Genomic DNA, 25,559 nt, shown 5'->3' with positions numbered 1-25,559 from the left:
GTGTGTGTGTGTGTGTGTGTGTGTGTGTGTGTCATATGTCTGCTTTGGTGAGAGCCAGTGAATAGCAGGCATTCAGACCTCTGCATGGCCGTTGGTGAGAGCATGAACTGAACTGTGTGTAACTTGTTTCCCCTGCAGGCCTGCATGTGTTTTCCCTTCTCTTGTGCAGACTGCAAACTGGTTTCTTTCAGCGAGATCATAATAAGCCAAATTACAAAACCTAGAGGAATGATAAACGAGGGATATGCAAGTGTTGCGCCAATGCTACAGAGCTGCAGGAGTCCAAGACAAAAGCACAAAGGAAAGTTGGGGTGTGCCAGCACATTTTTATATCTCTCTTGAGGAAGCAGACTCTTTACAGGATTGATTCTGTGGCCTTTCAGTCACAGCAGAAAAGTTTAAAAAAACAACTAACAAGTGCCTAATGCACTACCTGAATCCATAGGTCTCTTTTCCATAGCGCTTGTATCAACCTCTCCATCTCTCTCCCCCCCCCCCCCCCTCCTGCACCTCTCTTCCGGCCACAGTGTTTACTGGACGTCTATCTTCATGCCAATCCAGATCCCAAAGCGTGGAAAGGGAAATGGAAGGAGGGGCCCAACGAGCGTGTCAAACAGATTGGCCACTAAATTTAATCCGTTAACATGCAGCAGTGTGTTGTTTTCATTTGTAAAAGTCTCGGACCCGGGCTCAAAGGTTGCCGCGTTGTTATTGTGACAATCGCCAAAGTCACACTGATAAACTGACCAATGTTGATCGATAGCAGGACTAAAGTATTCGTCCACTGGCGTGTGTTTTTGTTCCGTTTTGTCTGTAACGGGACCGGAAAACGTTCAGTCTGTCCACGTTATCTACTTTGAAAGTTTAAACGTGTGTCCACGAGTTTATTCACATCGTACCTTTCAACAACAAGGACATTCAGAGGGCTTTACGTGACACCTAAAAAGACATTGAGCATATCAGCTTCGGATGAACTTTTGAACAAAATATTGCACAGAACGAGAACCGTGGATTTTGACGGTGAGAGGAATCTTTTCATCACAGGGGGACCGCAAGCAAAACCGGTTTCAATGTTCATTTGGGTACCCGATTGTTGGTTTAAGACAGACCTATCCCCGAAGGCGAGATATAAAACAAACAAAGGGTTTGTATGGGAAGAGATGAATAGCATTCAGGAAGAGGAAAGTAAAATAGAAACTAGCTGTGATATGATAGTTACAGGTGCTATTAAAAAAACAGGTTTGGCCCTGGACAATGTGCAGCAGCAGCAGATCACACATGCACTATACCTGTGAGTTACAGACAAACAGTAGTCATTTGTATTGTTTTAAAGACAGGAAGCCAGTGCACTCCTGTTCTTAGGGAGTTATCTTTGAGAATAATAAGTATACAGTGTAATACTTAAGTAATGGACATGTTGTCACTCATCTAACCCCAACTAAGTCCCGAGATGTTTCCCTGAAACACTTCTTCTCTTCTCCCTGTCCCTGGCAGCTGGCACCATGCTCCCCCGTAACATGCACATGCGAACAGGTGGTTATGACCTGCCGGGGGTGGAGTCAAGCGACGTGCCTCTCATTGGCTACCGGCCCTTGCAGCCTGACACCCCGAGCCCCCAATCACGGAGGCGGAGCGGCGTCAGCGAATCGGAAACTTCACAGGTGAGTGTTTTTGTTTCCTTTCCGCCTCGTTGAAACAGATCCATCATTTTTGCCACTCGAGCGCGATGCAGAGAGTGGCATGAACTCAGCTACACGTTTCTTAAATGAACAGCAGCTGCGGTCGGCCGGTTTCCAGATAAAGAAAAACCCTCAGAGAATGTTGGTGTGAAACAAAAAGAGATGAAGATGGCGTGTGTTTTGGTTTAGTGCCAAAATTCCACCTTAATCTTTGGTTTACGACCAAATATCTTCCCAACTGATGACGTTCCCGTCAACTTCGGCTGAACGCGATAGTTTCGTGCTAATTAGCCAATTGTTAGCATGCTAACAAGCTAAGCTAAGACAGTGAATCTTTAGCACAAAGTACCGCACAAGTTTGTTTATTTGACCTCGCGGTCAAACCGTGGAACTACAGCCTCCGGGTCCGTCGCCATGGTGATAATAGATACTTACGCTGGGAAAGAGGCGTCTGTAGCGCCGTGGATAAGCTATTCTTTAGGTAAATCACCTTTTTCAGTAAGAACCCTTAATGTAATATCTGTTATTTAAATCATTAGGTCATGAAAGTTGTAAAATGCGCGAGTTATTTTATATGTGAATGAGCCCGAGAACGAGCAGCCTGGAGGCGGAATTAGCGGAAACCGCTAGTGCGCTCGCTCCACGGGCCCAAAGTATGTGGAAGATCGCCGGAGGGTCTTGGTAATTCTATCCTCGGAAGTCAATCTTTATTGCTTCATGCAGAGCCGACCAACTTTCACACTGCTGAGCCTGAGTTTTCTCTAATTGTAACGCTTTTTTTTTCTTTTTTCGTTGACTCGGCGATAACATCACGAAACACGGACTCGGGCTGAACTGAAGCTGAGGAAGTTAAAAGGTTCATGGTACACCAGAATTTCACACGATCTTTCCCCCCTCTGTTAATGTTTAGTGACTTGATAGTGAGGTTTGCTGAGCCTTATCAGAAGCTCTTCAGAGGGTGGAACTTCACGCACTTGTTTTGAGGAGCAGTAGAAGTCTCGTGTTTTGACCCAACCACACATTACCTGCTCATAGCTCTTTGGTTTTACTTTACAAGGAACAAATGAAGTCGCACTGACTCTCCCTCTCTCTCTACGAACGAGTGGACTTCCTCCGCCTCGCGGTAAATAATTTACGCTTTGCTTGGGCCGGTCGATGTGGTGTACACCTGCTCTGTCTATAAACAGTATCCAGTATCACAGACCGTCTCCAAAGACGGTCTGTCCAGTGGAATCCAATACGGCCACTTGTTGATTCTTTAATGAGGGAAACTTGAAGCCTCGAGTGGTCAATGACGCTCGGAGGTGAAGGAACCAACGCGTGTTTTCACGCTCAGTTCTATCAATTAAGGTGAAAATCAAGCCTGAAACCTGTACGGTTAATACTGATTAATTTGATCCCAAAGGTGCGTAAAAAGATTTAAAAGAACAACATATTTTAAATGCAGTTCTAAAAGATTGGACCGCTGAGATGTAAATCTTAACCTGATAAATATCAAGTCTTGTTTTCTCTTAACTCACACCGCTTTGTGAAGATATTAAACAATTACACAGCAAGAAATCCCTCGTCCACGGCCTCAATAGAGCACAATGCAAATACAGCGACTTTTGGAACAAGAGGCCCAGCTGTTTCCTTCAAAGTGGGCTCAGATTTCAAGAGAAAAGTCCTTTTGTATGAATGAATTCAATGAGCGTACATTTTAATATGACCGCATACAATACAAGATAAGTCCAGCTTTGTGGCAACAGTTCAGAAAACGGCCTTACGTGTTCAGAATGACAATGACTCCCCTGCAGAGAGCCAGAAGCCTGACCTCACCCCATCCAGTTATCTGGAGCACCGACTGTGAGGATCCAGGTTGTGCTAGAAGGTGAAGAGCTGGCCGGCCGTCGTGAGGGAGACGGAGCTCATCTTTAGACCTTTCCTGGAAGTCTTTTTATAGCGTTTGTACTTGGTAGCGCGCATGAAAAGTGTTGAGAAATAGAAATGAACCGATGAGGAAGAAAGAGTCAAAAGGGGGGAAAGTCGGATTGTCGGTTTCGGTGAGTTGCCTCAAATACTTTGACGCTGAGCTTCAAGTTATGACGCTCTACGTCACCTTCATGCACGGCGACTTTTCAAAATAAACTTCCATATTCACAGGACGTTAGGTTCAGGTAACAAAACCACTTAGTTAGGTTTAGGAAAAGAGGTGTGGCGGACGTTAACGACTCACTAACTATTGACTTTTATTTTCTCACTGGACACGAACCGCGCCGCGTTTGAACCCTCGTGGCCGCCCTGCATGGACTGTTTCACACTTACTGTCGGACATCAGTTGCTCTGAGCGTGGGCGCGCTAACGAGGAGCTCTTACTGATAGCACTTTGTAGTTTAACACTTTGGTAGCACTTAAATGTCTCTTACTGATACACTTTGTAGTTTAACACTTACTGATAGCACTTTGAAGTTTAACACTTTGGTAGCACTTAAATGTCTCTTACTGATAGCAATTTCTAGTTTAACACTTTGGTAGCACTTAAATGTCTCTTACTGATAGCACTTTGTAGTTTAACACTTTGGTAGCACTTAAATGTCTCTTACTGATACACTTTGTAGTTTAACACTTTAGTAGCACTTAAATGTCTCTTACTGATACACTTTGTAGTTTAACACTTACTGATAGCACTTTGTAGTTTAACACTTTAGTAGCACTTAAAATGTCTCTTACTGATACACTTTGTAGTTCAACACTTTGGTAGCACTTAAATGTCTCTTACTGATAGCACTTTGTAGTTTAACACTTTGGTAGCACTTAAATGTCTCTTACTGATAGCACTTTGTAGTTTAACTTTATTGAAGAAATTGTACTTGCTTGATTCTTGTTGTTCTGAGTTTGGACTCATGGTTTAATGCACTTATTGTAAGTCGCTTTGGACGGAAGCGTCAGCTAAATGACATGAAATGTTATGTAATGTTTGTTTTTCACAGACGTTGGCTGGCTAGTTAACTGCCGTATGTTACCCATAAACCAACTTTCGACAAACAGGAACAAGTTAACAGCTGTTATGTGGACATTTTAGTGGAAGTGAATCAAGGTGAATGCAGGTTAAGTTTGCACACCGACTATTCCCGACAAATTAACTTCACAGACTGATGATATCTATCGGGGTCATTTATCTTCCTTTTAAGGGGAATAGAACAGCTTTGACCTGAATGCCACAGGGTTTTACTTAAAAGAGAGTAGATAACGGGCTCCAAGGGATTCATAGGTGAAACGCGTGAGAAGAAGAGCAGGGAGAAAGATAGGAAGGAAGGGGCTGGGGTTGTGGACCACTCAGAAGTCAAAAACAATGGTTATCTTTAAAGACAGCTTCAGAAGACGTACGTATGACCCCCTGTTCAGTGGGAAGACTTGAGGTGTGTGTATTTGTTCAAAGTCAAAGCTTTTCGGCCAAGCGGAAGCCCCAGTGATAAGGATTTATTTCAGGAAAAAGGTTGGAGCTGGTTGTTTTTGAGAGTGTGTGGGGGGGGGGTGGAGAGTCGGCTTCCTGCCCCGAGCTTTTTTCTGGTGCCGTCCGATAGCTGACGTAGTTGTTCAGGAGGAGAGGTTGACGCAGCCTCGTGATGGAAGGAGAGGGGAAGAAAAATAGCTCCGCAACACGAGAGCACGTCCTGCTTCCTGTGTTTGTCTGCACTTATTATGTACTTCCTGCATGGGGGGGGGGGGGGGCTTTAAGAAAAAGGAGAGCTCAAGGTCCTGAGAGAACATCCCATCTTTGAAAAGAACATAAACAAAGTGTCACATAGAACAATAACATATATGGGACAAAATCAGCAACGAATATATAACTTAAAAAAAGAACTAAATTACAGAGTCCTTTTCTTCACCACGAGCGGCCTGTAATCAGGACGCTCATGCACACACTCCTCTCCTCAAGTCACACACTCCTCTCCTCCACAGAAAAGGCCGGTTCCTCTAACCCAGATTCAGCCGGTTTGCAGAAGGCAAACTCAAGGGAACATACTTCCATCTGGAGGATCTCAATATACCGGCCCTGTCTGGAATCAGGACACCTTGTCTCGGTGTCTGTGATGAAGTGCTGAAGACCAGTGAGAGCTTTAATGGTGCAGTCTAGTGATTGTCCTCCTTTTGTATCATAATCCTCACGTGTAGCATAAGTCACAGCTTGGCTGCGCTCATCAAACCACATCAAAACCATATATCGACTCCTTTTTGAATGTTTTTCGGTCCTGTTGCGTTATCATTAGATGTGTTTAGCGAAGTAGCCGATGTTAGATGTTCCCAGCCTCAAAGAAAAGTTCAGCATCAAACTTTTTGTGTTTACACGCCAAGAGCTGTCTCCAGCTGCGCCAATGTTTACTCTCCTTTTGCTTCTCTTTATGTCTCAAAAAGGTACTTCCTTTGCCCCTGAGTGGGGTTTCTTGATAACGGGCTCTTCGATGTCGTTTTCTGTTTTCAAATAGCAGAGCAGGATATATTCAATTTAAGAACAATTCAATAATAAAGAAAATGAAAGAATGCAAAGTGTACACAATGTATATAAAGTGTGTACAGTGAAAGCGGTGCAAAACTGTTAATAACGTTAGTTCATGTTTCTTTTGTTTTTTTAAAAAGATTGCACCTTTAAATCACTTTTACTTACTTATAAGAGAGCAGCAAGACTGTGCTTTGGGTGATTTAACATATATATATAGATATATATAGATATATAGATAGAGATATAGAGATATGTATAGAGCCGCATTCAAAGCCGTGTTTGCGTTGCTCTTTATCTCAGTTTGGACTCGTGAGCTCACTGCGGCTGTTAATTATATTGCTAACTGCTTGCACATGTTCACCGTGTGTTCTCTCTATTTATTATGTTTTGGCCTTGTGACCCACGTTATCTCATTCTTGCTGGCTGAGAAGATCTTTCTTTTAACTCTTGTGTGAGATTTTGATTCAAGGCAAAACTATTTTTTGAGATAATGCTCAGATATTGTGATGGGACCTATACCTTAATAGTTCATATATCAATATTGTAGCACAGCGTACATACTTTGCTTTATGAACATCTTTCCTTGCATCGGCTCACTCCGACCATCATATCTAATGATTCACAGCAAGTAAAGTGTCGAATTTAAATTCTAGATTGTTTAAAGGAGTTTTAATATGTACAAAATAAATGTTGTGTCCAGCACGGCCTAATGACAGGCGATGTCAGACTTTGTAAATGTTTGAAGTCACAATAAATACCATAAATATAGAATAATCTGGCTTTTTAGGGTAGTTTTACTGTTTTAGACGTCTCTTGTAATCCCGCACTACAAACCGATGACTGAGAGGAGAGTATTGCATATTAGATTTAATGTAACCAGGTAGACAAAAAACAAATACTAAAGCTAATGTTGCTTGAGTCTGCTGGATACGATGTGACGTTAGCTGACACACTGCGAAGCTAACTGCCGTACACACACACACACACACACACACACAGCTGTAAACATGTTAACATGGCTTCCCTCTGCGATGTCATTAGCCCCTTAAATACACACAGCTTGCTTCCTGGTTCAGAGGTCGTCTGAACATTTATTATCCCTCTTTACAAGAATGCAGGCCTCTGACTGGGCTATTGAGTACAGATACAGCATGAAAGCGGTGCAAAGATCCATCTGGAATCAGATGGCAGCCCTCTCACTCAGATATTGTTTGACTGTAATGTTGTGAAAACCAGGGACGCTCAGTCGAACTGGTTTATCTGAAGGGGAAGGTCATCTAGAAAGAGAGAGAGAGAGGAGGGGAGCGATTGAAAGAGAGGGGGGTATTGTTCTGGAAATAGCTTCAGGGCTTTGTCTAAGTGTGTGTGTGTGTGTGTGTGTGTGTGTGTGTGTGTGTGTGTGTGTGTGTGTGTGTGTGTGCATATGCTTGTGCATGTGTCTATTGACGAGGGTCTCCATGTGTGTCTGTGGGTGACTGTGTGAACGGCAACTCACTAACAATGAGTGTTTTGCCATCAACACCAACATACGTGTGTGTGTGTGTGTGTGTGTGTGTGTGTGTGTGTGTGTCTAATGGGTGTGGCCCAGGTGATGCATGCTCGGGGGCCGGACTTAGCTCCAGCTTCAGGTGTGTCTTTGTGAGCCACAGACTGTTGAGGGGCAAAGCCGCGAAGAGGTGAACACACAGATCCAGGTCAACAGAGGGAAACAGCAGTCGGGTACAGAAAGAGCAAGAGAGAGAAAAGAGGGAGCAACAGATGAGAGAAAATGGAGAAAATAATGAGAACGCCGTTGGTCCCTTTATCCTAAAGATTTCCAGGAAGCTCAGGGATCGCTACCTGCCTGGACTTGCAGTGGGAAAGGTAACTTGTGGGGCCGATTTCTTTCTCTCTTCTTCTTTTTGTGTACTTGTGTGATAACACGGGAAAAGATACGATGGCATGCAGGTTTGCATTGACGCAAGCTGAGAAGGCAGCTAGAATAACAGGTTTGATACGGACCATTCGGGGCCACGGGATCCTTTTTGAAACCACGAAGCTCGGAGCGTTGACCTTGGATCAAGCCAAGCCGAGGTAATTTGAAAAGAGGCTAATAGAGGCTAACATATGCTTATTGCAGCTAATTACATCGTGATAGGAGAACTCGGGCCCTTCGACTGTCTGTATGAATATGTTCCTTGGCTCATATGTGTTTGAATTTGCATATGAAAAAGCTCACATGTCGCCACATGCAAAACCAAGGAAAGAAATACGAGGCAGCTTATTAGTAAATACGTATGTTGTGTTTTTTGGTGTATTTGCATTGTTTTCCAAGGTGTTGCTCATGTTTCTTTTTGTAGATCAACCGTCCCAAATTTGCTGGACATTTTTGCCAACCAGGGTGAGTTCACACGGTGTGTGTGTGTGTGTGTGTGTGTGTGTGTGTGTTTGATTATGCATTCTTTATGAGTTATGATGGGAAAAGTCACAGTTGCGAAAGCAGCGTCGGTGTCGGGACACGGGTGAAGGGGTGTCGTGTTCCATGTGTTACGAACTCGTACGATTGTGATTTGGATGTAAACAAAGGGCTCGGCCACGCCCACCACCGGCGACTCACAACACGAGACATTGTCTGACAGCTACTGTAAAAACTAACACGGGACTAGAGTTATCAATATTAATGTCAATGTTTGCATGAGCAAAACATGGAGATTGTTTAAACTAGTTCATGTGGCTTATTTAATGGTTCTCAAAGGGTCACAAGATGAACCTGAGGGGTCATGAGGTGATTACTGGGACAGGAAATAAGTAAAAACACAATTCTGCTCCACTAATTTGGGATTTGTTATCATCGCTTTTGCATAATTTTACCTCTCGGGGTCTCAAAAGGTTATTTAAATGAAAAAAAACAAACATTTGAAAAGTTCAGAGGGGAAAAACACGACAACAGGCCTCAACTACACACTCCTGACACACGACAACAGGCCTCAACTACACACTCCTGACACACAACAACAGGCCTCAACTACACACTCCTGACACACGACAACAGGCCTCAACTACACACTCCTGACACACAACAACAGGCCTCAACTACACACTGCTGACACACGACAACAGGCCTCAACTACACACTCCTGAAACACGACAACAGGCCTCAACTACACACTCCTGAAACACGACAACAGGCCTCAACTACACACTCCTGACACACGACAACAGGCCTCAACTACACACTTCTGACACACGACAACAGGCCTCAACTACACACTTCTGACACACGACAACAGGCCTCAACTACACACTGCTGACACACGACAACAGGCCTCAACTACACACTGCTGACACACGACAACAGGCCTCAACTACACACTTCTGACACACGACAACAGGCCTCAACTACACACTCCTGACACACGACAACAGGCCTCAACTACACACTTCTGACACACGACAACAGGCCTCAACTACACACTTCTGACACACGACAACAGGCCTCAACTACACACTGCTGACACACGACAACAGGCCTCAACTACACACTCCTGACACACGACAACAGGCCTCAACTACACACTGCTGACACACGACAACAGGCCTCAACTACACACTCCTGACACACGACAACAGGCCTCAACTACACACTTCTGACACACGACAACAGGCCTCAACTACACACTGCTGACACACGACAACAGGCCTCAACTACACACTGCTGACACACGACAACAGGCCTCAACTACACACTGCTGACACACGACAACAGGCCTCAACTACACACTGCTGACACACAACAACAGGCCTCAACTACACACTGCTGACACACAACAACAGGCCTCAACTACACACTCCTGAAACACGACAACAGGCCTCAACTACACACTTCTTCTTTGTGAGAGGTTACTATAGCCATAAAGGTTAAGGAACCCTAAACTACTTTATCTAAAGGAGTTTAAGTCTATTATGTGAAACATCTCAGTCTGTAAGGTATAATAAAAAGTAATATTTGCCTCTGAAGTGGAGTGAAGTACAAATATCAAGTTGTATATGGAAAGTAGTTCAAAACTCTACTTAACTCCAGCACTTGAGTACATGTATTTAGGACCACGGGGCTTTGAAGGCACCTTAAAGGCGTGCGCCTGAGGCCGTCTGATAGCTCTTATCTCGTGGCTGCTCAGACGTCTCACACTTCTTCTTCTTCTTCTTCTTACTATTAAAGTGCCGTGAGTCATCTGCTGTCTGCGATATGATTTGGTCTGCGGGGTCCTGCTGTCCGGCCACCTGGTTTTACTCAGCACTGTTAATGAGCATCCGTGTGTGGGCCGCATAATATTTATTAGACTATTTCATGAAATGAATATCTGTTGCATCTTGTGCATTCAGAGCCCTAAAAGAGAGAGATTATTCTTCATTATTAATAACAGTAGCGTCCGCCACATGAAGGCAAAGATGTACGGAAACAGAGCTGCAGGTGTTTTATGGAGAGCTGCAAGAATGCCTGTGGGCTTTGATTTGAGTTATTTATTTATGTAGTTCACCTCTTTGGTTTGGCTTTTCATTTAAAAAATTTTTTTAGTGCTGTTATTATTGAATGTTTTATTATTACAAAGCAATTTGAGGTTTGTGTGTGGATGTGGATAAGTGCACTACAAATATAGTCTGAGTGATTGATTGATTGAAATGATCTCCACCACACACATTTGTCTGTCTGAAAGTGTTCTCTGATGTCCACTTTGTCTTTGTGAAATAACGTATTTATAGCGAATGAAACGAGCCCGAGGGAGAAAATCGTTGTCTGGTTCAAGTGCACACGCAGCCTGTGAGGCCGGGTCAACGATTAGCGGGTCGCACGCCATAAATACTCACGAGCGCCGCCTCACACGGAGCTTCATGACGATGTGTTGATGTGTCGATTCCCTCGCTTGGCGCGCCCCCTTCTTCTAATGAGACTAAAGGGTTAAGCGCCTGTTTTGTTCGGTTCCCCTCTTCAGGCAGAGCCCTCACCGATGAAGACCACCTGGTACTGTCCTGTAGATCTGGTAAGACCAGAGCGCTGCACACTGTCGCATGGGTGGGATGATGTGCAAGTATAGAACAGGGTAACTGTGTCAGGGACTTTCCCCCGAGGCTGAAACGGGATCGCTAGAGCTCCATGAAGCGTGAGAGAGATGAGCAGCTTGATGTCTTTTTATTGTGTGTTTTACATGCATAGTGGGTCTCTAGGAGAACAGATACTACCTGTACTATACTAGAACAGGACAACGTTAAATTCAGTACCATTAAAACATTTTTTTTAAAAAGTAACTTCTTGTTTATTCTGAACCAAACAGTTTTTGTCCTTTCAAGAGTTCAAAGTTCATTTGCAACCCTTTGAAGGCCGTTAATCTGTCTTCTCTTCACTCAGTCCACTGTGGTGGAGGAGCAGGACGATGGGGTGGTCTACACGGTGGTGGTCAAGCAGCACCACGGTGCCCCCGGCAGCCTGACGGTGAGTCACGTGACTGGACGCGCCGCGTCGGGAGGCGAGCAGACGCCAGTTTGCAGTAACGTGAGCTTCCTGTCTCTTCCTTCCTGTCTCGCTCCAGTCGGTGGTTTCTCGCTCCCAGTGCTTGAAAGCGGGGACGGAAGAGAAGCTGGTGCTCCACCTCCTCCACTCCTTTTCTATGGGCGACTCCTCCTTCATCACCATCTTCCTCTCCACCTATCGATCCTTCACCTCCACGGGCAGAGTGCTGGACATCCTCACTGACAGGTGGGGTGGGGGGGGGGCCTTGGAGACTAATCCACTTGGTAGATGTGGAGATAAAGTCCATTTGATTGGCTGCTGTGGGCTCTGTGCATGCCTGTCCAACATTTCAAGTGGTGGAACTCACTGCTTCATACTAAATACTAAGATACGCGGTTTACATAACTGGTTAAATTACACCGACTTTACATTTGAGTCCAGCTTTCTGACTTCAAGCTGAGTCCAATTTAAACCGCAGTCTGTAGATTAATTGCGTAACTTAATTTAGAGACACTTCCCCAATGGTGGAAGCACCTGCCTGTTTAAAAATAACAGCATAATTCAGCAGAAATAGCCTGCGAAGGCTTTTTCCTTTTTCTCTTATGAAGTCGTTAAAATAATGGAGGCATTTGTATGAAAACAGCTGTTTTGAAAGTTTCCCCAAAGAAGCGACACAAAGGAGAGCTTCGACTCGGTTTACCTGTAAACATCAGGGCGGAAAAAACAAGCCACAAATACATGTATCACAAAGAGCATTATTTATGGCACAGCAGATATAAGCACATATTTGAAGCCGAATGATATGTTTATGTTTTTTTTCTGCTCCGCTAACCTTCTCTGTTGTTAACAGATTGGAGAATCCGCCCGGGAACAGCGAGAGGAGCCATATGAGACAATCTTTCAACAAGTGAGTGTGTGTGTGTGTGTGTGTGTGTGTGTGTGTGTGTGTGTGTGTGTGTGTGTGCGTGTGCTTAAGTATAAGTGTGAAGCTGTGTGTGCCATATATACATCTTCTAAAGAAAGTTTCGCTTCTCGCTTTTGTTTTTGGGGGAATATTATTATTACCAGTGCTCATTTTTTCTTCTGTTTTTTTATTTTTAAATGGCCCGTTTTCAGCTTTAACTTGATTGAGTTATGAATGAGCTTGTTATGGTGACGTGTGTCTGACACGTGAAGTTCAGGATGAACAAACACGGCCTCGACGAGCTCCCTTTACTACAGTGACAAATCACATTTATTCTTTAGAAGGTCAAGGTCGTACAAAATGTTAACCATACGTTGGTGTTTAATTTTTACCTTCATTGAACTTCTTCCTTCTTTTTCTTTTTACGAAATGTACCAACACACTGGCAACAATGAAGATCTTGGGTAGATAATAATGAAAATGTAAATCATGATTAGATCATTATAAAAAAGGTGCTATGTGGACTCTTAGTCCTGTTCAGAACGTAGACGCGTGGACCCCTCAGCTACGTGATCGACTCCTCTCTAAGCTGCTATTCCTGTCTAAACCCCGTGAGAACGAAGATTTCCTCGCCAATTTTTAGGTGTGTTGGAAAAATATCAATATATTCAATCAATTCCAATCTCCAACAGCTGGTTCGTCTGCTTCCCCGGCACCAGCCCGTGGGCTTAAATTCGAAAACCTCCCTTCTCTTGCAAACTTTGGGATTGATTTTAAAAGTGTTTCTTTTATTTTCCTGATGGCCGGATTTACCGACACGGGGGGAAACCTTTGTGTTGTTTTTGTACTCTGATCTTTTCTGGAGGTCGGGGGTAAACAGAAAAAAACAAAAAGATTACCGTGTTTCTGATGATGTGACCCATAAAGGTGGGCAATAAGCCCTGGAAATAATGAATCGTTTCTCCTCTCTCATTCCTGCAGAGCGGTGTGTTCGGTGTTCAGCAATTGGCTCTCTGAGTATCCCGAAGACTTTAAGTGTTTGGAGGAGCCCTCACACCTGCTGCGCCTGGTTCCCCTGCTCCCCAAGGACTCCTTGTCCGCGGTCGACCTCCGCGCTCGCCTCCTCCAGATAGCCGAGGAGCTCAGCGAGAAAGCCCTGCTCCCTGACGCCCATAAAGGTCGGTAAATTCACCTGGGATTTAAATGACAGCAGCGGGGGCCTCGCTAGAGGAGGTTTTAAATGTAGAAATACACAGAAAACAGACAAAGACGATATGACACAGGGTGGTTGTGGCTTCCTTGATTAGACAAAAGAACAATGAAATACTCTGGACGCTACAGCTACTCTGCTATAAGAAGCCAAAGACGACCATCGATGGAAGAAAAATGGTGAACATGGTCAACAATACGCCGTTAGCTTGTTTAGCATTTATCTCAAAGTGAGTCTCCGTGCAGCTTCAGGTCTTTATCTTGTTTTCTCTCGTCCTGTAATCTGGAGGCCATGAGCGAAATGTCTCCGTATCTCAACATAACAAAGTCATTTTCTTATTAAAATGAGATATGTATCTAGTTGCCTTGGGTTTTCCTGAGATGACTAAGCCGTCATCTTGAGAAAAGCCACGGCGAAGGATCAGAGCAGCAGCGACTGAACACACATAGAGGTGTTTCCTCCATTCTGCATTCCCAGTTTCAGTGAACATGTTCGCCCTTTGCAGATCGGACCGCTTTCACCTGCCCTCCTCCGGACGCCTCCAAGTTCGAAGCCACCAACATCCTTGGATTCCCTGCAGCGATCATCGCCGAGCAGCTCACCAGAATAGAGACTGTGAGTCCTCTCCAACAGGTTTTCGATATTGACCAATGATGCTGACATTTAATTACGATGCAGTGGAAGCTGTTGTCCTTTGGAGTGTGTTTGCATGCGATCGTCAGCTGTATCTCGGCTTTGACGTCAGTGTTGACTTTGAAGATTAGTTCAGGGACAGTCTGCTTTCGGTCATTTTAACCTGTTTTGTCATGATAAACTTGGAGTCGGGGAAAACCGAGGCTCGGTGCAGGCAGGTGGCGTTAGCGTAACGCTAAGTTAGCAGCGTAACGCTAAGTTAACAGCGTAACGCTAAGTTAGCAGCGTAACGCTAAGTTAGCAGCGTAACGCTAAGTCAGCAGCGTAAGCTAGCGTTAGCTTGGTTAGCACAACTGTGATATTAATTAGGAAGCTAATTTTGGCTCGCGGAAAAATACACATGTTTGTAATTTACCTACCGGGAAAAAAAAATGTCTCTTAGCACAACAAAGCTACACTAACAATCCAGGTATCGTGAGTACAGGCACCGACACCTGCTTATTGGGCCTGTAACATTATATAAATATGATAATTGTAGAATTTCAAATATTAGACACGGTGCAACTTAAATTAAATGCAGACCATCGTCCAACGGCCGTATTGTGTGATACATTTTCCAAAATGCACGCGGCCCAGAGGTCAAGTTCAGTGCCTCACATTAGCCAAGGTGACACCCAGCAGACAGTCAGAGGCTTTGACGCTCGCTGCCAACAGAAAGGTGCCAATTCTACCAGACGTTTGGGTGCAGGCCGAATGATTTGATTAGTTCGATGTTCATGAAATCTGTATGCTGTCTTCTCAGGAGCTGTTTGTCCGTCTGGTCCCGTACCACTGCCTCGGCTCACTGTGGTCTCAGAGGGACAAGAAAGGGAGGGAGGGCGTTTGTTGGTCGGTCCGGGCCACCATACGTCAGTTCAACAAGCTGGCCAATGCAGTCTTAGCATCCTGCCTTTGGCCCACCAATCTGCGCAGCCAGCAGAGAGCCCGGCTGCTGGAGAAATGGATTAGCGTGGCCGAGGTCAGTATGCATGAATCAAGGGGGACGCATCTCTAAAAGAGAATAATGCATTTTTACAGGCTGGAATTAGAAAGGAAAATGTTGCTCATCCTGAAAGGAAAATGTTAACAGTATGTCAGTTGGGGTTTCAAGTCTTCAAAAATCCCCAACTGTGCATTTTCCTATAATAATCCCCGGTTAATCCCCAAAACATAATCCTATTCTCAGCTCTGACTTTGCACATACCATCACAAATTCCCCGTCAGCTTGCTTTCTGCTGTGACTGTTCTGGTAATTTCACTTTAATTAATAGCCGAGAGCAAAACACAGGAATGAAGTCTTGAAATTATGGTTTATTTCTGGACAGCAGCAGCAAATCTCTAAATAGTGCATTTGGTGGTCGATCACTTCTGGCAGTAAATAAGGAAGCGAGATTATTAAAAATCAGCATATTTTACACTCGAAGTAGACCCACAGTTCCAGGACACCTTTAGGAAATGGAAGAGGAACTGTACTCGGCATTAACAGTTCTAGAAATGTGCTGAGTCGAGAAATATGATGTACGACCTCAAGGCAAACAGTAAAGCTTTTAAACTACTTAAAAATGTCGGTTTTATACAAGAGAAATGTGGATTAACTGTTACGGCGTTACGGTTATTGTGCACAACAATCTGTATCCTTTGAAATATTGAAGAGCTCACCGCACCTGCTCCCACACACACACACTCACACACACACACACACACACACACACACACACAACCCGTCCTTGGTTGTTATGGTCATACGGTTTTATTCCTTTCAGAGCCTCTTTATCTTTGAATAAAACGCAGCTTCTCTCCAACATTTCTCAAGCTGCGTTTTTCCTCACGTACACACCCACAAACTCACGTACACACACACACACACACACACACACACACACACACGCCGACATCCTCTTTGGCAAAGCGAGGTATCACTGGTTTGCTGCCAAAGTGCCGTCCTAAGCCCACCCCAGGTTTCTTTTGGGACAAGCCTCTTTAGCAGCATGCATTATTCAGCAACCTCAGGCCGACTCTGTAACTCAATACCGGACCCACACCCACAGGTGTTCTCAGTTACCGCGTGAGTGTGTGTGCGCGCATGCAAATGTGTGTAGTCATCCGTGTGTGCTTTCAACAGGAGTGCCGTGCCAGGAAGAACTTCTCCTCGCTCTATGCCATCGTGTCTGCCCTGCAGAGTAATCCCATCCACCGGCTGAGGAAGACGTGGCAGGACACTGACAGGTGCAGACCAACACATGTCAATGGTTCTTAAATTAACTCTGTTATGTCTCTTAACTTTTAGTTTCTTTTAACTTGTCTTGTTCTGTGTTTTTGTGTTTGTTTGTAACTATCTGTTTCTTATGCTGCTGCCTGTCTTGGTCACCCTCGAAAAAGAGATTTTTAATCTCAATGGGACTCACCTGGTTAAATAAAGGTTTAAAAAATAAAAAACACCCGCAGTTTTAAAGGAGAAATGTATCAACTCATACACAGAGGACGGTTTTCACGGAGCAATTATGTATAGTTTGCATAAAAAAGAAAAAGTCGGGACAACATGATAATAAACAACAATGAAGTTGTACAAATTGTGCAAATCAGTCTCATAATTCAGGTGTAAAATAGTTGAATTGACCCGAGGTGGTGAAACTGAAAGACACAATGACTCGTCATTCTCAAAATACAACATGTTCCTCTTGAATAATGAGGTGTTATTGTGCACGCTGGCTGAGTGTCACCCCCACATCATTTATCATATGATGTTCCAGGAGTGATCTCTCATTCTGCTGCAGCAGACTGCATAATCATTTCTGGTGCTCTGTTTTATGGCTGCATGCGCGAGGACCTCTCGCTGTTGCAGTGACTCACACTTTCTCAAAACACCTTTTTCATTCTGCCGTTGACTGCCTGCTGACTCCTCCCTAGCTCCTCTGAACCGGTCCTCACACGATGGGGGGTGGGGGTGGGGGTGGGGGGGGGTAAGCTTCAGGTTACGCCAGTGAGCTGAGACTCACACCTGCACAGAGCAGAAATATGTACGGATTACAATGAAGTATCTGTTGTGTGAGACGAGGGAGTGAAAACAGTCTAGAATTCCAAACACTGATATTTTATTGACCAAAAAACTAATCAATCAAAATATACAGCAGGTTAATTGATAATGAAGATTTTCCAAATCAGTCAATTTTTGTAACGATTCAAAATTAACTTAAAGCTCCGATCTCCTATGAAGAAAGTCATACGTACAGTCATTTTCAGATGCTTAGAACTCATTAAATATTTGTTCACATGCCTCGTCTGTTATGCACCACGGTAACCTTCTAAATAACTGAATTAAACCTAAAAAAAAAAGAAGTAAAAGTCTGTTCCGTACGCTAAAAAAAAACTAAAACCACTTTTTGTTACCGCAGTGTTCTCCATCAGTCATCGTCTCTCAAACCTCAGTATCCAAGTCATGCAGTACGTGTCACTGCATTTCATTATCTTAATAGTATTGAAACGTGTATTAAATTAAATGCACTGCTTTGGTCACTTGACAGGGAGGCAGTGAGGAGATACGAGGAGCTGTCAGAAATATTCTCAGACAAGGACAACTACTCACAAAGCAGAGAACTCCTGAAGGAGGTAAGTGTCTGATCCTTTATTTATGGCCTGGTTCCTACATGGCTCGGTGGTAGAGCAGGGTCGTCCTTCAATCAGAGCATCGGTGGTTCGATCTCAGGCTCCGCTAGCCCATGTGTCCTCGGGCAAGACACTTAACCCCAAATTGCTGCCGTAACCGTGCCTACGGTGTATGAATGTTAGTAACTCCTGATGGACAGGTGGCAGCTCAGCCCCTGCCAACAAGGGAATGATGACAACTAGTTTTAAAGCGCTTACCTGTAATGTTTCGCTCCATTTGCCATTTAAACTTTGTCCTCTCGTCATTTGATTGGATAAAATCTCCCGTGGAGGCCGGAGAAGCTGTTTCTTGTGCTGCCAGTCCTTTCTAAAAATATCTCCTCATGACAACCAACACTTTGAGTGCACACCTGTGTGCACAATATGTAAACTCCTGCAGCATTAGACACTGTTTTTGCTGACGGTGTACTGTATGCAGGTGTCGGATTTAGGCTTTAATTACTACGCCGTCAGTCTTAACTCAACATCATCACAGTTTGGGACTTGATCTATTTATTGTTTGACCTAATCCGTGTGGAGAAAAGGAGAAGAAGAAGGTCTGTGAGACTAAACGCTAACATAGACGAGCTAACCGCCATCTTAGTTTGCTGTGTTAGCATGCTACTGTTTTCTGTTAGCATGCTACTGTTTTCTGTTAGCATGCTACTGTTTTCTATTGTAGCACAATGTGCAGCTGAGGTCGAAAACCGATGGGATGCATCCTCTGGGAACCATGAATCTCTCTACAAAATGGAATCTGTAGATATAATTGATCAGCTGACTGACATAGAGAGTCCCTTCACCCTCCTGCTATCCCGAGAGCAACGCAGCTAGCATGGCTGGAAACGACGTAGGACATCTGTCTGGTCTCAAGCTGCAGACACTTATATCTCACATCCTGCTCACTACTGCACCACATTTATTAAATCCCTACATGGATGACGACGAGCTGAAAACAGCACTGAGCGGTAGAGATTTATGGCTGCTTTAAAAGACCAGGAACCAGTCTAATCTGGTTGAGTCGAACTGCCCTTATTCTGTCAACGCTTGAGACGCCCATCTGAAGACGTACATTATATTTAGTTCGCACTGTGTCACGGAGCTAGAGAAGTTGACTAGATTAGCTGTGTTTTGATCTGTTGTGCGATGCAGGCGTCAATACCTTTTGCATTAGCTGCGATTTTACCCACGACACCCCCAAAGGAATTCAATCAAACATTTGCTGTCATTGTTGAAAGCGTCACTCTGAGCTTTGATGACAGAAAAACACCATCGCCTTCTGTTGCCCTTTGATTATTCTCTTTCCAGCAGTTACTTGCTCCACTTCATCTCACAGCATGTCTAAAAATGACTACGACTGGCTTACAGAGTGTAAGATGAATGAGTCAATAAAAGATGTACTAAAAGTTTGAGGAAAGAAATGATTCACAACACTCTCATTGAGGCATTGCTCAATGTAGTAAACTTTATTATATAGCATAATTATAACAGTCTATGACGGATCTCTTTGCGTTTCCAATATTAATGTCATGAAAATATATCCATGTTAATATCAGTTCTGATGACAGGCTTTTATCTAGTTTAAAGGTACATTTGTATTCATTCATAATTCACATGTTTTATCAACCTAAATATGTATTTTTATAAAACAAAAGATAAACGCTGTGATAAATATGTCATGTATTCATGGGGGTGTACTCTATATCCAAGTAGAAATAAATACATAAATAGAAATATATGAATATGGCCCTAACATAACTGTCATCAGCAGTATTTCGTCCATAACAGGTAAGATAGATAGATAGATTTATATATATATATACAATACAATAAAATGGCAGAGCAGGAAATATAAAATGTAAGAAAATTAAATAATACAATGAAAGTATATACAGTGTATATAAGCCTGTATGAAGTATTTACAGTGAAAGCGGTGCAGGGCGTGAGTTATTATTATTATTATTATTATTATTGTAACAAAGCGCCCAGCTGGTGAACACAATGGAGCGTTTAGCCGCTTAAGAACCTGAAAATCAGCGCACGTCTCCTTTAAAGCCGCACAACACCCTCTCCTTTGTGTTGCAGGAGGGCACATCAAAGTTCGCCAACCTTGACAACCGGCTCAACAGCAAACTTCTTAATAGGGTAAGTAGAGAGGAATGAAAGACTCCGTTTAGATGGGAAGTAAAGGAGCGATGGAGTCTATTTGGGAGGCCGGCTTGTTTGTGGAAGATCACTGGGTTTGACTTGTAGGTTCTGGAGATGAAATGCCTCCAGGACCCGCTGCCAACCGAAGACTGAAGACAGGTCAGCACTCGGCTGCCTCCGGCTTAAAGTGTGCGAATACGTCTCTTTAAACACTCAAGAGTTCACATGCACACTTAAACACTTGTAAATGATTCTCACTGGAGCTTCAAATCCCCACCGAGGCATTTCAGTCACGGAGGAGTATCTTAATAATGACCTCAACATCTTCAAGCGCATAAAAAAAGACACATTTTCACAAATTTTACAGCCCACGTCTGGTGTGCATACCAATCGCTTTAGCCTGAAGGGGTTGTACACCCCCACAGGCCTTTATGGGACATTTAGGAATGATGTAAGAACCTGCAAAAGTGCTATTGTAAAAGTTAGGGGACATATTGTATTATTGTGGATTCAGGTGCACCTTTAGTGCTTAAATCTTGTTTTATTGCATGTATATACTGTATGTTCTGTCATAGATATATATCATATAATATTGGTTTAGTACGTGAGCAGAATACATTTTATGTTTACAGTTAAAAACACTTACTTATGATTGATATCAAATCCTGATGGTTTTGCTGAGAGCTTAATAATTGTTGTTATTTCAAGCTAAAAGTCGTAGAAAATACATTTATTCTACAAAATGTCTACATTCAGACATTGATACTGATGTCACTTTCGCTAAGCAGGGGGGTGGTGTGTGTGTGTGTGGGGGGGGGGGGAGTGATAAAGGGTTGTAAGGAGGTATCGACCGGCATGCAGCAGCGAAGCGGAACAGAGGGCAGCTGTGTGTGTGTGTGTGTGTGTGTGTGTGTGTGTGTGTGATGTGCTCAGCCATCGTTTGAAAATAGCTCCCGGCGGCCGCTCTGTGTGGTCTCTTTACGGTGTGAGTAGGAGCCACTGGGGGGGATTGATAAAACACTCTTTATGTTGTATTTCTTTTCCTTTCACAGTCCCACGCGCAGGGCACTGTGCCCTACATGGGCATCTTCCTCACCGACCTCACCATGCTGGACACGGCGGTCAAAGACAGGCTGGATGTAAGTCTCCCCCCCCCCCCCCCCTCGTCTCTCTCAAGGGGAGGATAGTTGGTCACAACCCCTGGAAGTTGCTCAGTGTTTTTATTACGTTATCAAACTGACGTAGCACATCCTGTCCCTCCCTTTGCAGAACGGCTACATCAACTTTGACAAAAGGAGAAGGGTGAGTGTTGCAACACGTGCGTGAGGTGAAAAGGTCAAAGCTTTATGAGGGATTAGCATTTAGCTTCTGTTTCTGCAGCACAGACACAACAGTGTTACCGAGGTGTGCCTGATGGAAGAAAAGAATTAGAGCATTAGAGCGAGCAGAGGAAACGTTATGCCGCAGGGAGGAGAATGATGAAGTGGAGGGCGATGAGAAGGCAGCGTAGTGGACCAGCCAACATGTCTTCTTCTTTTAATTCTCTTTTGCTCTGATGAAACGTTGTGGTGATGGGCCTCTTTGTTAACAGGAATTTGAGGTTTTAGCTCAAATCCGGCTCCTCCAGTCTTCCTGCAAAAACTGTGTTTTCACCGCCGACGGCGCCTTCGTACGCTGGTACCAGAGCGTGCCGACGCTCACGGAGGAGGAAAGGTGAACGTTCGGTTCCTTAGTGAACGTGTTTGTGTTTGTTTGGACTGTTTTGAAATATGCGATGACGCCGATTTCAGTTACAGACTGTCCAATGAAATTGAAGCGCCGGGTGAGCCGAGTCCCCGTGGCCTTCCTCCAACAGTCATCATCACACAGTGCCCAGAGTAAGCTGAACGCCCTGCACACACACACACACACACACACACACACACACACATGCAGGCTGAAAGAAAGATGCTATGGAGTTGCATTATGGGGCTTCGTGTTCATTTAATTGACTTGACTTTAAATGTGAGAGTTTTGGTTCTTGACTACGAAATAATCTGGCATGTCTCGGCCAAATTGAGTTCATTAACAACTATTCAATAAAAAGGAAAACGAGTCGACAACAATTTGGATAATTATTCATTTAAATGATCAAGATATAATTATCAGTTAAAATAAAAAAAACAGCTGACTCAAATGTCCGTTATGTGAATTGATTTAAAATTAAATAGAATAGCAGTCCGTTGACAATTTGTCGACGAAATGATTTTTGAGAAATGTATGCCGCAAAATACAAGTTAAAGCATATAAAAATAATATGAATGTGTTGATTGTGTCCGCAGCCTGAGTACCTCTCGGACCAGCCTGACTGGTGACAGCGACAGCCTCTTCGACTTCCCCTCCCCTGTCAATAACCTGCTCTCAAAACTCACAAAGGTAATACGGGGTTGTAGACACACTTTGCATTCGAGCGACTCTGCTCGACAGCGTTGTGCTGAACTCGACCGACAGACAATCCTCCCCTGATCGCCATCGGCTTTTCATTTGGGTCGCAGCACATGAGGTCTCCGTCCGTGTCCTGTCTGGATGTCGACACGTCGACTTCAACCACCGAGTCCAGCCCCGCCACGCTGACTCCATCCACCCCCGCCAAATCACACCGCCGATCCATCTCCTGCGGCAACAACCCCCCCAATAACATCCAAGGGTCGGGGCCCGACATGCGAATCATCAGGATACGGATGGACCTGCAGGACGGAAACCTGTACCGGAGCATACTGGTACTGAGATCTACAACATGCTGCACATCCCGTAATGATAGTCATCTGAATCAGATCCTCAGGAAGCAAGAAGGATATCATGACATCGCCCTGTGCCCTCGTCCTTATCCTCCTCTCTCCCCTCAGGTGACGAGCAATGACAAGACCCCCACTGTGATCAGCTCGGCCTTAGAGAAGCACAGCCAGGACCCCAAACAGACGTCCAGATACGAGCTGATCCAACTTCTGCCTGAAGGAAAAGGTAAAGCAAATGCAACACCTATCGGAAATGTACACGGTGGTTCTGCAGAAGCTTCATCGGGAGGTGGCGTACGTCTGCGGTTACTCTTTTATTTCCTTTGTCTCTCTTCTTCTCTTCACCCAGAACTGGTCATCCCCGCGACGGGAAACGTCTTCTACGCCATGTCGTCATCTAGCGTTGACTTCCTGTTGAGGAGGAAAGACGGGAACACTCCGCTGGGCTCGCAGCCGATCGAGACCAGCGCCACTTTTCCTCGGATCAAGGCCAAGGGGAGGAGACTGGTCAGGACACTATTCTGACGTCCAGCTTTGTCCACAGGGACGGATTTATTTCTCTCCTCAGTGAACGTGGCCTTCCACACATGCCTTTACCCCGTGGCTCCTTACAAAGACCCAAAACACCAAAACCAGGACCAGGCTTTAACCGGCAACTCCAGAGCAGGATTTGTCCCACGTTTCATACCTCCAGCTGTCTGCTGCTGAAGCACAGTGTCAGTAGGCATTACTCATTTACACCCAAGAGGGAGAGCAATGGAAGCCGTTGGTGCTGGCTCTCGAGTCCCAGTCAGATGGCACTTGATTTATTTTCTTTCATTCCTACTCGATGACAAAGATCTTTTTTTAATTGCTCACAGCCGCCATGAAATCCCCGTACTGTTGTGTTGCTCAGTCGTGAGTGACGTTTCCAAATGTTAAATAATTAAATTGCATTTAATTGCTCAGACCTTCTGCGGTCGCCTGAGATGCCGTTGGAGGTTGAAGAAGCGTAATGAAAGGTCCTGGTTCTCACAGGAGGAAGGCCCAAAGACACCATAGAGGAACACTGGAGCTCGTCAAAGGAGACATAGATATGTTTTGTATATATTTATATATTTTGTACGTCTGTATGATGTCAACATTGTGTTTACACTGGCGAGGAGCTCTGGGTCCACGTGTCCGAATGGTCTAATTCACGGGAGGAGGGGAAAGCATCAAATACCTGCAAGATTTTCACTTTAAAGAGGCCAGCATGTGTCTACAGGCAGTGAGAGTAATTGTTTCTGCATTTCAACATAGTCTCAAAGCTGCATTCATCAATCTGTTTCTAATACCAATTTATTAAATGACTATTCGTATTGTGAAAGGGGATGCTTGTATTGACTAACCACAAACAAAAACCTGCAGCTCAATAGAGATCGTTGGCTTTTGTTTAGCACTTTAAACTTCATGGTTCATTCTCACAGCTGTTATCAACCCTGTTTCCACTCAGTGTGTGTGTGCTACATGGCTAACAGCAGACACACAGTTAGCATCTAGCTGGTGGAAAACAAGTCGAACATAAATCTTTTAAAGATACAAAATGTTTTCCTTAAAATTTGCTAAAAACCAAAGTAGCTCCAAAGAGAGCTATTATTATTATTATTATTATTATTATTATTTTATCAGACGGACAGAAATACAACTTTACAAGCTGTCATTCAGGTGGTTTTGGAGTTCTTCTGACCCCTAGAGGCCAAAGGTTGATTATTGCAGCTTTAAAAATATTCCCCTTGCAGCACGTTGCTTTGTTTCAGTTTGTCCCCTAAAAATAAAGCTAAAACGTGAGGAAAAGAGAACGGAAAATCAAAACAGTACACCAGCGTTTTTAGGTTGGAGTATCAAACGTATCAAAAGAGAATGAGCCTAACTTAAATCATGCAGATTACAGCTCCGCAGGATACGTCTTCACTGTTTACATACTTCCAATTCTTCTGTTGTGCATTAACATGTCAACTTCAGTGTAGGTTTGAAACGCACAACCTCTTTTTCTTATGGTTTTTTAATCTGGGCTTTATGCAAAAGTCTTGTGAGCTCTGGTTGCGTCCGCTCGGCGCTGGTGAGGCCTCCTCGCAGGCTGAGGCGCGAGCATAGGGGAGGGGATTCTGGGTAATAATAGATGACGTGTGCTGGCGGTATGCTAAGCTACTGATTGTTTTTAGTGCCTTTTCTCAAACAGGATGCACATCTGCCCCCGTTTGCATTAGAATGTACACGGCGAACGTGGAGGAGGTCCACATCAAAGCTCTTTATGCACTACATACAGTATGTCCTATTTGTGGTAATAAATTTACTTTTATATGAATTGCATTGCTTTTGACTGATGTGCTGTACCATACCTTCAAATACAGACAGATATTTTTCCATGCTGCTGAGTATCTTGTGGATATGTCAACATACATTTCTATTTTTCGACAAAGAACACCCCACTTTTTAAAGTCTTTTTATTCAGATTCAAGACAGCCAGCGTCTTGATCTTCAAGCTAAATCAAGGAATGTGACAATACTCTAAAATCTAGGACACTAGAAGTTCACAAATGTTCA

General features: G+C 44.1%; 1 protein-coding gene across 8 annotated transcripts in view; it reads left to right on the top strand.

The window, feature by feature from the left end:
• Positions 1-25,320, top strand: part of rgl2 (ral guanine nucleotide dissociation stimulator-like 2) — a 25,855-nt gene extending 535 nt beyond the window's left edge. The window contains exons 1-21 of one of the 8 annotated variants that reach the window (XM_034528572.1): positions 1,562-1,661; positions 7,748-8,022; positions 8,499-8,539; positions 11,130-11,177; positions 11,543-11,626; positions 11,724-11,890; positions 12,495-12,551; positions 13,530-13,726; positions 14,264-14,373; positions 15,194-15,409; positions 16,553-16,656; positions 17,952-18,036; positions 20,158-20,217; positions 21,273-21,359; positions 21,490-21,522; positions 21,812-21,933; positions 22,011-22,097; positions 22,542-22,635; positions 22,755-22,979; positions 23,106-23,220; positions 23,344-25,320. In XM_034528572.1, the coding sequence (XP_034384463.1) occupies positions 11,145-11,177; positions 11,543-11,626; positions 11,724-11,890; positions 12,495-12,551; positions 13,530-13,726; positions 14,264-14,373; positions 15,194-15,409; positions 16,553-16,656; positions 17,952-18,036; positions 20,158-20,217; positions 21,273-21,359; positions 21,490-21,522; positions 21,812-21,933; positions 22,011-22,097; positions 22,542-22,635; positions 22,755-22,979; positions 23,106-23,220; positions 23,344-23,519 (2,052 nt within the window). In that variant the 5' untranslated portion in view covers positions 1,562-1,661; positions 7,748-8,022; positions 8,499-8,539; positions 11,130-11,144 and the 3' untranslated portion in view covers positions 23,520-25,320. Of the gene's footprint in view, positions 1-1,494; positions 1,662-7,747; positions 8,233-8,498; positions 8,540-10,899; positions 11,178-11,542; positions 11,627-11,723; positions 11,891-12,494; positions 12,552-13,529; positions 13,727-14,263; positions 14,374-15,193; positions 15,410-16,552; positions 16,657-17,951; positions 18,037-20,157; positions 20,218-21,272; positions 21,360-21,489; positions 21,523-21,811; positions 21,934-22,010; positions 22,098-22,541; positions 22,636-22,754; positions 22,980-23,105; positions 23,221-23,343 lie in introns of those variants that run through there. The other 7 variants (XM_034528570.1, XM_034528569.1, XM_034528568.1 and 4 more) reach the window with 7 other exon arrangements.
• Positions 25,321-25,559: the final 239 nt, after the last annotated feature.

This window comes from Cyclopterus lumpus, chromosome 25, assembly GCF_009769545.1.
Source record: "Cyclopterus lumpus isolate fCycLum1 chromosome 25, fCycLum1.pri, whole genome shotgun sequence".
NCBI lineage: Eukaryota > Metazoa > Chordata > Actinopteri > Perciformes > Cyclopteridae > Cyclopterus > Cyclopterus lumpus.
The sequence above is the reverse complement of the archived record's forward strand: the minus strand, read 5'-3'. Positions and strand labels throughout refer to the sequence as shown.